The sequence below is a fragment of the Lissotriton vulgaris genome, chromosome 8, assembly GCF_964263255.1.
Source record: "Lissotriton vulgaris chromosome 8, aLisVul1.2, whole genome shotgun sequence".
Taxonomy (NCBI): Eukaryota; Metazoa; Chordata; class Amphibia; order Caudata; family Salamandridae; genus Lissotriton; species Lissotriton vulgaris.
The window spans coordinates 1535589890-1535604701 of record NC_141696.1 but is presented as its reverse complement, the minus strand read 5'-3'; the positions used below and the strand labels follow the sequence as shown (position 1 = coordinate 1535604701).

At 50.6% G+C, this 14812-nt stretch overlaps 1 protein-coding gene across 2 annotated transcripts in view; it reads right to left on the bottom strand.

The window, feature by feature from the left end:
• LOC147700306 (uncharacterized) overlaps nt 1-14812 on the bottom strand; it is a 100196-nt gene that overhangs the window by 46906 nt on the left and 38478 nt on the right. For both annotated transcript variants that reach the window (XR_015299398.1, XM_086935678.1), the window contains exon 5: nt 9409-9504. Coding sequence is in view for 1 of the 2 variants with exons in the window: in XM_086935678.1 (XP_086791804.1) it covers nt 9409-9504 (96 nt within the window). In the remaining variant the exon portion in view is untranslated. The remainder of the gene's footprint in view (nt 1-9408; nt 9505-14812) is intronic.

Genomic DNA, 14812 nt, shown 5'->3' with positions numbered 1-14812 from the left:
GCCCTGGTGGAAAGTGCCGTAACATGATCATTCAAAGGCCGTCCGGCCTTGTCATAGCAGAATGCAATCGCTGAGGAGATCCACCTCGAGATGCTTTGTTTCGTGAGAGGCAGACCCATTCTCGGTCTGCTGTATGCCACAAACAGTTGTGAAGATTTTCTGAAAGTCTTAGTTTTATCTAGGTAGAACTTTAGACATCGCTTGAGATCCAAAGAATGTAGTGCTCTTTCTGCTGCGGTGGAAGGGTTCGCAAAGAAAGACCGAAGGACTATCGGTTCATTGAGATGAAAGTCCGAAGGCACTTTTGGTATGAATTTAGGGTTCGGTCTCAGTACCACTCTGTCCTGTCTGAACTGCATATATGGTTCCTGAATGGACAGAGCTTGTAGCTCGCTTACTCTCCTGGCAGATGTTAAGGCGAGTAAGAGCGCCGTTTTCCATGAGATGTACTTGATGGATGCTCGATGAATGGGCTCAAAAGGATGCCTCATGAGTTGGTTGAGGACTAGATTGAGTTGCCATGTCGGAGGGACCTTCCGAGGCCTCGGGAAGGACCTATAAAGTCCCTTTAGGAATTGTTTGACTAGTCTACTGGACCACAGAGAAGGTCCTGTGAAAGTTCTGGTGAACCTTGAGATAGCCGCCAGGTGAACCTTTATGGATGCATGTGCCAGTCCTGACTGTGCCAAATGCAGGCGGTATGGCAGAATCTGCACAGGTGTGACGTGCAGTGGTTGTAGGCCCTGTTCTGAACACCAAAGGCAGAATCTTTTCCATTTGAGAGAGTAGGTTTTGTTGGTACTGTCTGCCCTCGCTTTTGCCAATACATCTCTGCATTCCTGCGGGATATTCAGGCTACAGAACTCTCTGTGCTCAGGAGCCAGGCCGATAACTTGAGCGATTGCAGGTTCGGGTGTTGTACCTGCCCGTTGGACATCGTCAGGAGGTTCGGGTGTTGTCGCAGACGAATCGGTGTCCTGATGGAGAGTCGAAGCAGATCCGAGAACCAGTGTTGTCTCGGCCAGAACGGGGCAATCAGGATCAGGATACAGGGCTCCGCCTTCATCTTTCTGAAGAGCCTCGGGATCATCGGAAACGGAGGAAAAGCGTACGCAAACACGCTGAACCAACCAATGGAAAAAGCATTTCCCATTGACCCTTGTTGGGGATGCCAGCTTGCGTAGTTTGGGCATTTGGCGTTCCCCTTGGTGGCAAACAGGTCGATTCCTGTGACTCCCCATTGAGAGAAGATGTGAGTCAGTGCGTTGTCGCTCAGTTCCCACTCGTGGGAGAGGGATCTTTGCCTGCTCAGGGCGTCTGCGATGGTATTGTCCTTGCCTGGTACATAGTCCGCTTTGAGCGTGATTCCATGTAGTACAAGCCAGTTCCAGATCTTCTGCGATTCGCGTGATAGAGAAAGCGAACGCGGTCCTCCCTGTTTGTTGAGATAGTGCATCGTCGTGGTGTTGTCCGTTTTGACGAGCACCGGGGAGTTCTGGATGCGTGGTAGAAAGGCCTGTAGTGCCAGATACACCGCTCTCAGCTCCAAAAGGTTTATATGGAGCTGTTTTTCCTGAGTGTCCCACTTGCCGCTGATCCGAAGGTCCTGGAGGACAGCGCCCCATCCTTCCAGTGAGGCGTCCGTGGTGATCACCAGAGGTGTTGCCTGAAGGAGAAATGGCAGCCCTACGGTTAGATTTTTTCGGCGCCTCCACCAGTCCAGACTCCTGGATATTTTCGGTGTTATCCGTACAATGTCTTCGAAAGAGCCAGTACTTTGAGTCCATTGGCACGTGAGCGCCTCCTGCAACGGGCGCATCTTGAGTCTGCAGTGAGGGATGCGGAGTATACAGGAAGACATCATGCCCAGGAGTGATGTGTAGGTCCGGACTTTTAGGTTTTTCTTTGCCGCCACAGCCGTGGCCAGAGATAATATCTTGTCTGTCCTTTCCTTCGAGGGGAAGGCTCTTGCGCACTCCGTGTCCAAGGTTGCCCCGAGGAAGGTAATTTTTGTCGTAGGAATAATGCAGGATTTCTTGAGATTGAGAGTTAATCCCAGCCTCTGAAAAAGATTGGTGCAGGCGCTGGAGGATGCGGCTGCGTCTTTTGCTGAGGGTGCTTTCACCAGCCAGTCGTCTAGGTAGGGGAAGACTTGGTGACCCATTTGACGCAGGAAAGCTGCCACCGGTGCAAGGCACTTCGTGAAAATCTGCGGCGCGGATTTGAGGCCGAACGGCAGGACCTTGAATTGATAATGTTGCCCTGCAACCTCGAACCTCAGGAATTTTCTGTGACATTTGAGGATGGGGATGTGGTAGTAGGCATCCTGGAGATCCAAGGATGTCATGAAATCTCCTTTTTCTAGAATGCCTAGTATTTCTTGAATCGTCACCATCCTGAACGATTGGCTCCGTAGGAAAGCGTTGAGCGCTCGGAGGTCCAGAATGGGCCTCCATTTGTCCTCCTTCTGGCGTACAAGAAAGAAGTGGGAATAAAAGCCTTTCCCCTTTAGGGGTGTTGGAACTCGCTCGATCGCTCCTTTCTTCAGCATTACAGAAATTTCCTGGAGAAGCAGGCGTAGGTGTTTGTGTGTCCGTCTGCGGGGAGGTGTTCTGGGAGGGATGGTGGTGAATTCGAGGGAATGGCCGAATCTTATAATTTGGAGAACCCACCTGTCCGTGGTGATGTGTTGCCAATTGGTGAGGAAATGGGTCAATTTTCCTCCAATTTGTAACGAGGGATAGGGCGGCTGGACTGGCTGGAGTAGTCGGTCACTGGCGGCCGCCAGTGCCCCTTTTTTGATTCTTGCCTCTGAAGTTTGATCTTCCGTAAGAAGATTGACGACCTTGTTGTTTGTGCTGGTATTGATTTCTGTTATTGTAGGAATACGAGGACCTATTCTGATAGGAACCTCGATAGGAGGACTGACCTCTGGATCTGTTGCCTCGAAAGGGCTGGTTCCGCGACTGCAAAGTACCCAGTGCCCTGGCAGTATCGGTGTCCTTCTTTATGGTTTGTAGTGCCTCATCGATCTTGTCCCCAAAAAGGTGCTGGCCATCAAAGGGCATGTCTAGCACTTTTGATTGCACCTCCTGTCGGAACGACGTCGCTTTAAGCCATCCTTGACGGCGCAGGACTGCTGCTCCAGCAAGTTGACGAAAGCCGGTCATGGCAGCATCAATAGCACAGTCAATTATTTCGGCTGCTGAAGTTTGACCCTCTACAAGCAGAGCCTTGACTTCACCTTGGACTGTGTCAGGCAGTTCTGTCAAATATGGGGCTATGTCTTCCCAGAGTTGGCGATTGTAACGTCCCAACAGAGCAATGGAGTTGGCCACCTTGATGGTCATGGCCGATGTTGTCGTGAATTGTTTTCCGATCGTGTCCAGCTTCCTGCCTTCTTTGTCCGGAGGAGCTGACAGAGGGGAGGAAGGGTTGCGGGAGTTCTTTTGGGCCGCCTGTGTAACCACCGAATCTGGTTTGGGGTGTCCATTGAGGCAAGCCGCCGCTGTAAGTTGGCTTTGTATTTTTTGTCCAGGCGTGGAACAACCGCAGGTACAGAAGCGGGCGTCAGCATTAGTTCCTTGCCTTGCTCCCACAGGAATTCTATTATTGGAATAGATTTCGTTGATTTCTGCGTCTGCTCCTTGAAATCGTGCAAGAAGCATTCAGTTTCAGTTGATTCCATAACCATATGGAATCGCTTTGCCGCCCTTTCAACAATTTTATGGAAGCCGCCAATGTCCACAGGTGGCGAATCCGCTTGGCGTGGATGGGGCGAAGCTGGGGAAGATGCCACATACTCATCCTCCTCATCATGGGTAGAGTGGACTTCCTGGACTTCTCCTTCCTCCAATTCATCCTCATCCTCATCTTTGTCTGATGACACTACCACCTGAGGTTGGACTCTCTCACGGTGGGTTTGAGGGAGAGGTTGAGACTGTTTTGGGGCCGACGCTGGTTTATTCACTATAGGCGTCTGATTCCCACTGTCTGCTTCCGGGAAGCGTTGCTTGTAATCCTGTACAAGGAATCTCAGGTCATTGACAAGGGTCACCGGCAGGCATATCATGGGGGTGACCTCCGTGCGGACACTAGTGTGGACGGAGTGTTCTTGGTAAGTGAACTCCTCCTGTTCTTCGTCAGTGCTCTGGCATTTGACATGAAGGTCCGAGATGGAAGTAGCAGGACCCGGGGGGTCATCCTCTTCAGATTCTTCACTTTGGAAGATTTCTGGAGGTGGTTGCATTTCCACTTTGCTCGGAGACGTGGTTTCCGGCGTAATTTGTAGTTTGGTAGTCTTGCCAGACGCAGAACTTGATGTGGGAGGTCCTGTGGTCGTTGTTGGTGTCGTCGACGGCGGTAGCGTGAGTGACGACACTTCTACGAGCTTGGATTTTTTCCATGGCTCAGAAAGTGCCATCGTCGACGACGAGTCTTCCGTCGACGGTGTCTTCGTCGACGGTAAGGCCTTTGTCGACGGTATCTCCGTAGACGGCATCTTGGTCGTCGACGACGACCTCGACGTCGATGTCGTCGTCGGTGCACGCGTCGACGGCGAGCCCGTCGTCGATGTCTTCGTAGTCGACGTCTTTGTCGTCGATGCCCTCGTCGTCGAGGGTGGGTTCTTCGTCGACGACAATGGGCTCGTCAACGACGACGTCGTCGTCGACGGTGTAGTCTTCGTCGTCGACAAGGTCTTCGTCGTCGACGACGATTTCAGCAGTATAACAGATGAAATAGGTCTACCTGTTGACGACGATGATGGAGTTGTCGTCGTCAACGGTGAAGGTGACAACGCTGTCGTCGTCGACACAGTGGTTGTTACTGAGGTAGTCCTCTGGGCATCTCTGCTAGATGACTGAGCAGGCTTTTTAAAAGTCTGATTATCCTTGACAGACACTGAAGATGTCGTAGATCTTGCCTCTGAAGACTTCTTTTGTGCCTTCTTAGGAGGAGTGTCTGAGGGGCCAGGGGAAGCTACCCTTGGCCTCTTCTGAGAGACTTCCGAGGTTTTAGAAACACTACCCTCTGATGATTCCAGAGTGTCTCTATCCTTAAGCCTGTCAAGCCAGATGAGAAGGCGACCTTCCCTGTCCCTCACGGTCTTTTTAGGGAAAGACCTACATATTCTGCAGTCTGCAGGGACGTGGTCCGGATAAAGGCAATATGAGCACAGGGCATGCTTATCTTCCACATGGAGCCTTTTCTTCTCACATGAAGAGCAGGCCCTGAAAAGGGCTTTCTTCTGGGATTCAGACATTGAATAAAGCAGTGGAAAGAAAACACTTACTGCAAACAAAGTGTCTGAAGTAATCCCTGACAAGATTGTAGATTGAAGAAATCACTTCCAAAGAAAGTAGATGATTTTGAAGGAATCCTGAGGAGAGCTCAGGCTGGAGACTCCCTAGCACAACGTGCGGTAGAAAATCTGAGGGACTGAGGCTCCTCCCAGGAAGGTTCTAGAGGGAGGTCGGAGCTGATTGGCTGACTATGAGAGTTTGGTCCTTTTTGCATAAGGACAAGGAAAGGCTGCTAAGGGGAGACCCGTAGGCCTATTTTCTCTATGTATGTCTATAGGACATTACTTTTTTATGTACCGGAGGCTCCCGTCTCGACGACTGGGAATGATTCAGGCATGTGAATCTATGAAAGACACCAATACTGGATAACTGCTGTTACAGGTAAGTAACGCATTTCTTACGACATGGCTGCCTGCTTGCTGCATTGGTTCCCGCACACGGCTAAAACTAAAATAACCAGCAAGTTTATTGATTTGGGTCTATTGTTGGCCAAACGAGAAATAACTTGGCATTGGAAGTCAAGGGAGGGGCCTTCGAGGAAGCGCTGGCGTGCGGAATTCTGTAAGTGGGCAAAGTGTGAGAGTACGGTCAGGCTCCGACAAGCGACACGTGTTGGTAATGATAAAGCTTTGGAGATGGCGAGAGCGTGGGAGGCCCTGGCTCAGGCTTTGAAGGACTATCAACCGGAAGAGGAGGATGAGAGCAATACTCGTGCATGTGATCATCACACAAAGAACAATGATGTGCAAGCTTTCTGTACAACTGGTACTATAACGGGATATGAGACTCTGAACGTGCCCACGCCACCGAGTATGTAGGGGGAGGGCGTTAGGGGGGGGGGGGGGGGGGTGAGTTGGGTATTAATCTGGAGACATATTTGACAGATTTAAATGATGTGATACATGTTTTTATTGTATGATGACCTTATAAAAATTCAATAAAATATATTAAAAAAAAAAAAAAAGATCCTACTCAGAGCCCACCTTAGGTTTCCCCACTGTGGACTTCTCAACTCTGCCTGCAGTCACTGTCCCATTAGGGTATCAGAGCACTGTACAAATAACAGACAAGTCATACACATAGAGGAAAAAAAGCAATCAGGAATTATCAAGCAACAAAACAAATGCAATGTAACAGTGTTCTGATAGATACATCTGCCGTGTGGATTCCTCACCTTGTGAATATCCCTAGCTGGGTGCGTACGAAAATCTGAGGGACTGAGGCTCCTCCCAGGAAGGTTCTAGAGGGAGGTCGGAGCTGATTGGCTGACTATGAGAGTTTGGTCCTTTTTGCATAAGGACAAGGAAAGGCTGCTAAGGGGAGACCCTTAGGCCTATTTTCTCTATGTATGTCTATAGGACATTACTTTTTTATGTACCGGAGGCTCCCGTCTCGACGACGGGGAATGATTCAGGCATGTGAATCTATGAAAGACACCCCTAATACTGGATAATCTAGCTGTCTATCCATGACTGCCTTCAAAAGGTCTCCTACTTCTGCCCAATAACTCCCAATATTCGGGCAAAGCCATAGCATGTGTTCCAATTCGACATCTTCCTCCAAACATCTGGGACACGCCGCATCTTGGACCCGGAAATGTTTCCGGATCTTACCCGGGGTCAGATAAGCCCGACGCAGAATGAAAAACTGTATCTGTTGGAACCGAGCATTTCAGCTCCCTTTCTATGCCCTCTTAAGAATGTGTTCCCATGTTAAGTCCGGGATCGGGCGGCCTATACCCGCTTCCCACTTCGCCTTGAGGTCCGCCAATGGGCGCAATCCCTCATGCATCATCCGAGACTGGAGGCGCGTGACTGCCTTAATGGTCCCCGCGGCCATTACGACATACTGACAGGCCAATGTGGTCACAGGTTCCGTTCGTCCACCTCACCAGTGCTTTTGAATCGCGTTTGTAACCGCTACATGAATCAGAAAGTCGCCCTCGGGGAGGCCATACATGTCTTGTAGCGCTTGAAAGGGCATCAGTTCCCCATTCATGTATAACTCTGAGTAGGATCTTGTTCCCACGTTAGCACCACTGGCCCACTTCAGCTAGGACTGGGCAGCTCTGGTGCAATGGTGCTTCCAGGAGTCCGGTTTTTGCAGTCTTGGAGCCTCACACTTCTTTCTTGGCACCTGCGAGGTGCAGGGGAACAGCTCCACTGATCCACGGGAGTTCCCGAGTCTTTTAAAAAGTGCTGGCAGTCCTCCCAGGATTTGGAGGATGAACAACTTGCAGGGTGAGACAACTTTGGTGCAAATGTCAAGAATAGGCGAACAGGCCAGCAGGACTGGCTCTAATTCAGTTGCTTTGTCTACTATTCTTGCTTTTGTGGCTCTTCGTCTTTCTTCGTGGTTGGTATCCTCTCCTGTGGGGTAAGCCACATTTGAATATCAAAAGCGGCGGGCTATTTGAAGCTCCCTGCCTTGGCATGGTAATTTGTAGGTCATCCTGAGGGAAGGGGTGTAAACACCCTCTGCCCGAGCAGACTTTGTTCTTGACCTCCTGGTAGCAAAGGCCCTCACCCTTTAGGGTCAGAAACATGTCTGGGGATGGCAGGCTGGCTAAGACCAGTCAGTGAACACAACAGTAGTTGGTAGGTTTTCAGGGGGCACCTCTAAGGTGCCCTCTGGGCGCATGCATTAATAAATCCAACACTTGGATCAGTGTGGGCCTATTAATACAAGATGTTTGACACCAAACATTATTGGTTTCAGTGAAGGAATCATGTAGCTGGGGAACTCGTTTTACCCAGTGTCCTGCACACGTACTTAAAATTGCTTCCCTGGTCACTTGTACTGGCATCAATAGAACTGACCAGCACAGGGGCACATGTGCTCATGGAGCTCTATGCACACATGTAGTATAGTGCACCCTGCACATCTCCTTACCAGGGGTACCAGTAAAAAGGGGTCTTTGCTCCTTAACTCTATAATCAGCTACTACTGCCAGTTATAAACTAGCCTAAGAGTGAATTGGGGTCATCCTTGACCAAGGTGGTATATTATACTTTTGGTATACCCCTCAGTCAGAGTCTTCAGTTTTGCAGGTGGCAATCTGAAACACAATCATCACTGAAGGAGAACTCCTATGTAGTGAGGTACATGTGAGACTGGGGGGAGCGGCGGGGAGGGGGGGGCACAGAACAGGCAGGAAGGAGGTGAAACCACACAGGAACAAGATGAACAGGGCATGAAGGCACAGCTGCAATGGACAGGGAAAAACCACTGAAAGTGCAGGCCGATTTACAGATCTACTAAATAAGTAAACAAACAGGAACGGCAAAGTTGCATTCCAATGTACCTTCTTTCTCTGGCTGATACAAGGGATGTGAACTATAGCACCATAAACAGTAATAGCTTTGTGGGATGAAGTTATGGTCAGTCAGTTATATGAGCAACCCAGGCAGACATGTTTCTCAAACAGGCTCCATGAATAAATGATTTTAAAAAATCAGGGAGGAAGGGAAATACAACAAATGAATCACAAAGTAGTAACTAGGCAAAGTAAAGTCAGGATGGGATAAGAAGAAGGCAACAATTAATGAACGTGAAAGTAAACTATCCTAATGCAGGTTTAGGGGAGGTCACTCACATATATTATTTACAAGGATGCCATTTACTTGCTTTTAAGACTATCAATGCTTCCTTTCATCTCAGAGTGCAGTTAACCCCTCCCATGCTCGTGACGGAACCGTTCCGTCACGAGCCTCGGGTGGGCTGTGCTGGTGATGGAACGGTTCAGTCACGGCCCGCTCGCCGCGCCTGCGCGGCGCGTATTCCGCGCCTGTGCTGACGTTCTGAAGAGCGGGCGGGCCGTGACGGAACTGTTCCGCCACAAGCACAGCTCACCCGCGGGCCGTGACGGAGCGGTTTCGTAACGAGCACGGGACCGCCGCGCGGCCCCGCCTCCCCCTTAGTGCTGCGGCGGAATAGCCGCCGCAGCGAAGGGGTTAATCCCCTCTCTCCTCTTTAATGTTTGCTGAACTAAAAGCTATGATATTCAGCCTTCTCTGTAAGATTGTCTAAAAAACTTTGGAAACGTAGTAAGATTGGGAATATAATTGTAATCATGGGGTTTATTCCAGGATCTCATATGACTCACCTGCTTTTCCTTGTTCATAGTCAAACTCCTGCTTGAAAAGTGGTTTGCTTTCATCACTAAAGCTCTGTGAAATCACAGACGTAGTAACGATAGGACCTGCAAGAAGCACAGAATAATAGGAACAATCCTTTGAAACATTGAATGGCGACTATACATAATGTAATGTAATATGAGTGAGTGGGATCCATGTTATTTCCCATGAGTCATTTTATCATTACTTTACACAACTGTGTGCATGGGACATCAAAATACACACCTGCTTCACATAGATACTGGTAGACTCTCTGGTGTTAAAGTAGTAAATCACTGCTTCTGCTTACCAGGGCTCAAAAAATCCACTTGCCCACTGCCCACTTGCTATGGTGAGCCAGATTTATTCAGGGTGAGCTATTTTTAGAATCTACTTGACCGTTCTGGCGAGCGGACAACAGGTGTCCTGCTTGCTCACAAAGAGTGAATAAGAAATAAAGATGCCTTTAAATCTTGTTAACTTGTCAGATTTGCTCGGCTCTCAGAGACAGAGGTTAAAAGTCAGTTTGTTTTCCTACATTTACTTTTGTTATGTTATATATATATATAACAGAGGTTAAAAGTCAGTTTGTTTTCCTACATTTACTTTTGTTATGTTATATATATATATAACAGGGGTTAAAAGTCAGTTTGTTTTCCTACATTTACTTTTGTTATGTTATATATATATTTTTCTGTGACTGAAGTTAAAGGATTTTGTAAAGTGAACTGTCTGACAATTGCACTGTGCAAAGAATGTAAAATGAAAGGCTGTAAGATTTCAAGCTTTTTTTTCTAACTTGACATTAAAATAGCTAATAAATGAACTTTTCAAACATCTCAAATATATTTCACTAGTTACAAAAGACACATTTCTGTAATTCTGTGGTGAAAAAACTGATTCTTATAGGATCAAACCAAATCAGAACACTTTACTTGGTGAAGTGTACATTTGAAATATTTTTGCTGTAAGCCAATTTCCAAACACTGTTTATGCGCTAAATAGCTTTATCAGTAAAACTATATGTTAGTGGGTACGTTTTGTGGACATTTCAATGGAAAATGTGCCATCTGTTCTCAGGACACCCCCGCGCCGCACGGCCACCAGCTGTTGTGTGCGCACCCCTCCTCGCTGCTGCCCGCAGCCCCGTGGAGCCTGCCACGCCGATCCCGCCCCCGCCGTATTAGCGTGTTGTGTTGAATTTAATTTGTTCCATTATTGTTTTTCCTGCACCTTGTAAATACTGTTTTGTTTCCCATTTGCTGTTTTTGCCCTTTTTGTTACTGTCTGCGCTGTTGTTCTGTCTCTCTGCCACCCTGTGCCGCCCGCCCCGCTCCCTGCTTCCCGCCGCCGTGCTAGCGGCCACGCCCCCTTTCCTTCTGTGCCCTCCCCGCTCCCGCCTCCCAGCTGCTCCTCCCTCTCTCCAACTTGGCCATAAATGGCGACCGCGCGGCGCAGGTGAGTGTGACCTGTTCTCAGGACACCCCCGCGCCGCCCGGCCACCAGCTGGTGTGTGCGCACCCCTCCTCGCTGCTGCCCGCAGCCCTGTGGAGCCTGCCACGCCGATCCCGCCCCCCGCCATATTAGCGTGTTGTGTTGAATTTAATTTGTTCCATTATTGTTTTTCCTGCACCTTGTAAATACTGTTTTGTTTCCCATTTGCTGTTTTTGCCCTTTTTGTTACTGTCTGCGCTGTTGTTCTGTCTCTCTGCCACCCTGTGCCGCCCGCCCCGCTCCCCGCTTCCCGCCGCCGTGCTAGCGGCCACGCCCCCCTTTCCTTCTGTGCCCTCCCCGCTCCCGCCTCCCAGCTGCTCCTCCCTCTCTCCAACTTGGCCATAAATGGCGACCGCGCGGCGCAGGTGAGTGTGACCTGTTCTCAGGACACCCCCGCGCCGCCCGGCCACCAGCTGTTGTGTGCGCACCCCTCCTCGCTGCTGCCCGCAGCCCAGTGGAGCCTGCCACGCCGATCCCGCCCCCCGCCATATTAGCGTGTTGTGTTGAATTTAATTTGTTCCATTATTGTTTTTCCTGCACCTTGTAAATACTGTTTTGTTTCCCATTTGCTGTTTTTGCCCTTTTTGTTACTGTCTGCGCTGTTGTTCTGTCTCTCTGCCCCCCTGTGCCGCCCGCCCCGCTCCCCGCTTCCCGCCGCCGTGCTAACGGCCACGCCCCCTTTTCCTTCTGTGCCCTCCCCGCTCCCGCCTCCCAGCTGCTCCCCCCTCCCTCCCACTTCGCCATAAATGGCGACCGCGTGGACGCGCAGCTGTCACGCTGATTGTGCGCCGAAGGCGCGCCAAAGGTAAGCCCGTCTGCTCCTGGACCGCACCCAGCGCCAGGACCCCGGGCCCCCACCGACGCAAGACGACCCGACAGACCTACGACGCCGCCGCCCTCAACGCGCTCAATGCCGGCCGGAACCCCACCTGCTGCCGGGCCGCCCCGAAACGCCTCCACGGACCCTTCACCTGCACAACCTGCAAGTTCACCTGCCTCCGAACATGCACCGCGCCCGCCAAGCCAAACCCCAGCAGCGACCTCAAGTGCATCCTACTCAACACCCGCTCCGTCCACAGACACGCCGTCGAACTCTGGAACCTGCTCGACACAACATCTCCAGACGTCGCCTTCCTCACTGAAACATGGATGAACGCCTCCTCAGCCCCCGACATCGCCATCGCCATCCCGGATGGATACAAGATCATCAGGAGGGACCGCATCAACCAGACCGGAGGAGGCATCGCCATCGTCCACAAGAACACCATCCGCATCACGACCGACGCCGACGACACCTACACCGCCGCCGAACACCTCCACTTCCAGATTCACACCGACCCAAAGACGACCCTCAGAGGCACCCTCATCTACAGACCCCCGGGACCACGCACACAATTCAGCGAAGACATCACAGACTTCATCAGTCCACAGGCCCTCCCCTCCGCCGACTACATCCTACTAGGGGACCTCAACTCCACCTGGAGAACAACAAGGACCGCAACACCGTCACCCTGCTGGACAACCTCGCCAACCTCGGACACAAGCAACTGGTCAACACCCCCACCCACTACGCCGGCCACACGCTTGACCCAGTCTTCTCATCCAGCAAGCACATCGCCTTCAGCCACTCCACCGGACTTCACTGGACCGACCACAGCTGCGTCCACTTCAGCTTCAGACAAGCACTGGCGTTGCCAATAGGTCTCGCAGTAGGAAAGTTGGAGCTATTGGTTTTGTAAATGACATTTTATATTTATGTTTTGTGATTTACAATGCCAATACTTTTAACTTTAGCATATGTGACACTGTTAGTATTTGTAATGTCACATGTTTTGTATTGCCTTTACTTAGATGTATTGATATTACAATTAACATTGGCTTTTAATTTTTTTAAATAATTAATACTTAAATAAAAGTGATTGTAATTTTTAATGGCAATAGCTTAAACTTTTGTAAATAACTGTTGTGAAGATTATGTTCAGTGTCTAAAATCCAAGAACAGAAGTGAAATATTAACATTTTTTGTGACATTTGCAATAAAGCTTCAAACATTGAGAGAACGTATTTGAACCAGTGATGCTGTGGTAGTGCTGAGTGATGCTGTGGTGGTGCTGAGTGATGCTGTGGTGGAGCGATAGATAGATAGAGGGCGATAGATAGATAGATAGACAGAGTGACAGCGAAAGATAGATAGGCAGAGTGAGGGCGATAGATAGATAGACAGTGAGGGCGATAGATAGAGTGAGGGCGATAGATAGAGTGAGGGCGATAGATAGATAGATTGATAGAGAGTGAGGGCGATAGTGAGATAGAGTGAGGGCAATAGATAGATAGAGTGAGGGGAATAGATAGAGTGAGGGTGACAGATGTGTGTGTTTGGGTGTGTGCGGTTGTGTGTGGTTGTTATGTTATACGTTGTTTTATATAGCGCACGGCTACTCAAAAAGAGTGTCCCGGCGCTTTTATTGAGAACCTAAGGCAGAGTGAACACAACACAACAATAATAAACAGATAATAAAGCAGAGAAAACAGGGTAGATAGGCTAAAGGGCAAAAAGCCAAGTTTTAAGGGCCTTCCTGAAAGTAAACAAACTAGTAGCGCCTCGCAACGCCAACGGCAGAGTATTCCACAGCTGTGGCGCCAACAGGCTGAAGGAGCGGCCTCCAATACGAGTTTTTTTTACCCGCGGAACCACCGCAAGAAACAGAGATTCAGATCTTAGAGATCGAGCCGGGTGGTAGAAGACAAGTCTCCTCTGGAGATACTTTGCTCCCACAGCATGAAGAGCCTTGTAGGCCAAGGTCAAGTCCTTGAATGCTATCCGCTTCCGGATGGGCAGCCAATGGAGCGACTGCAGAAGGCCCGCAGACCTGGCTCGCCTATTTAGGCCATAAATGGCCCTCGCAGCCGAGTTCTGGACGACTTGCAGCCGCTGCAATAGATATTCCGGCAGGCCCAAATAAAGGACGTTGGAGTAGTCCAGTCTTGAGCCAATCATGGCCTTCACTGTCAGCTTCCTGTGCTCCTCCGAAAGTAGAGGCAAGAACCTCCGGAGCATCTTAAGAAGGCCAAGCGTGTTGTGTTGAATTTAATTTGTTCCATTATTGTTTTTCCTGCACCTTGTAAATACGGTTTTGTTTCCCATTTGCTGTTTTTGCCCTTTTTGTTACTGTCTGCGCTGTTGTTCTGTCTCTCTGCCCCCCTGTGCCACCCGCCCCGCTCCCCGCTTCCCGCCGCCGTGCTAGCGGCCACGCCCCCCTTTCCTTCTGTGCCCTCCTCGCTCCCGCCTCCCAGCTGCTCCTCCATCTCTCCCACTTGGCCATAAATGGCGACAGCGCGGCGCAGGTGAGTGTGACCTGTTCTCAGGACACCCCCGCGCCGCCCGGCCACCAGCTGTTGTGTGCGCACCCCTCCTCGCTGCTGCCCGCAGCCTCGTGGAGCCTGCCACGCCGATCCCGCCCCCCGCCGTATTAGCGTGTTGTGTTGAATTTAATTTGTTCCATTATTGTTTTTCCTGCACCTTGTAAATACTGTTTTGTTTCCCATTTGCTGTTTTTGCCCTTTTTGTTACTGTCTGCGCTGTTGTTCTGTCTCTCTGCCCCCCTGTGCCGCCCGCCCCGCTCCCCGCCGCCGTGCTAGCGGCCACGCCCCCTTTTCCTTCTGTGCCCTCCCCGCTCCCGCCTCCCAGCTGCTCCCCCCTCCCTCCCACTTCGCCATAAATGGCGACCGCGTGGACGCGCAGCGGTCACGCCGATTGTGCGCCAAAGGTAAGCCCGTCTGCGCCCGTCCGCGCCTGGACCGCACCCAGCGCCAGGCCCCCTGGCCCCCACCGACGCAAGACGACCCGACAGACCTACGACGCCGCCGCCCTCAACGCACTCAATGCCGGCCGGAACCCCG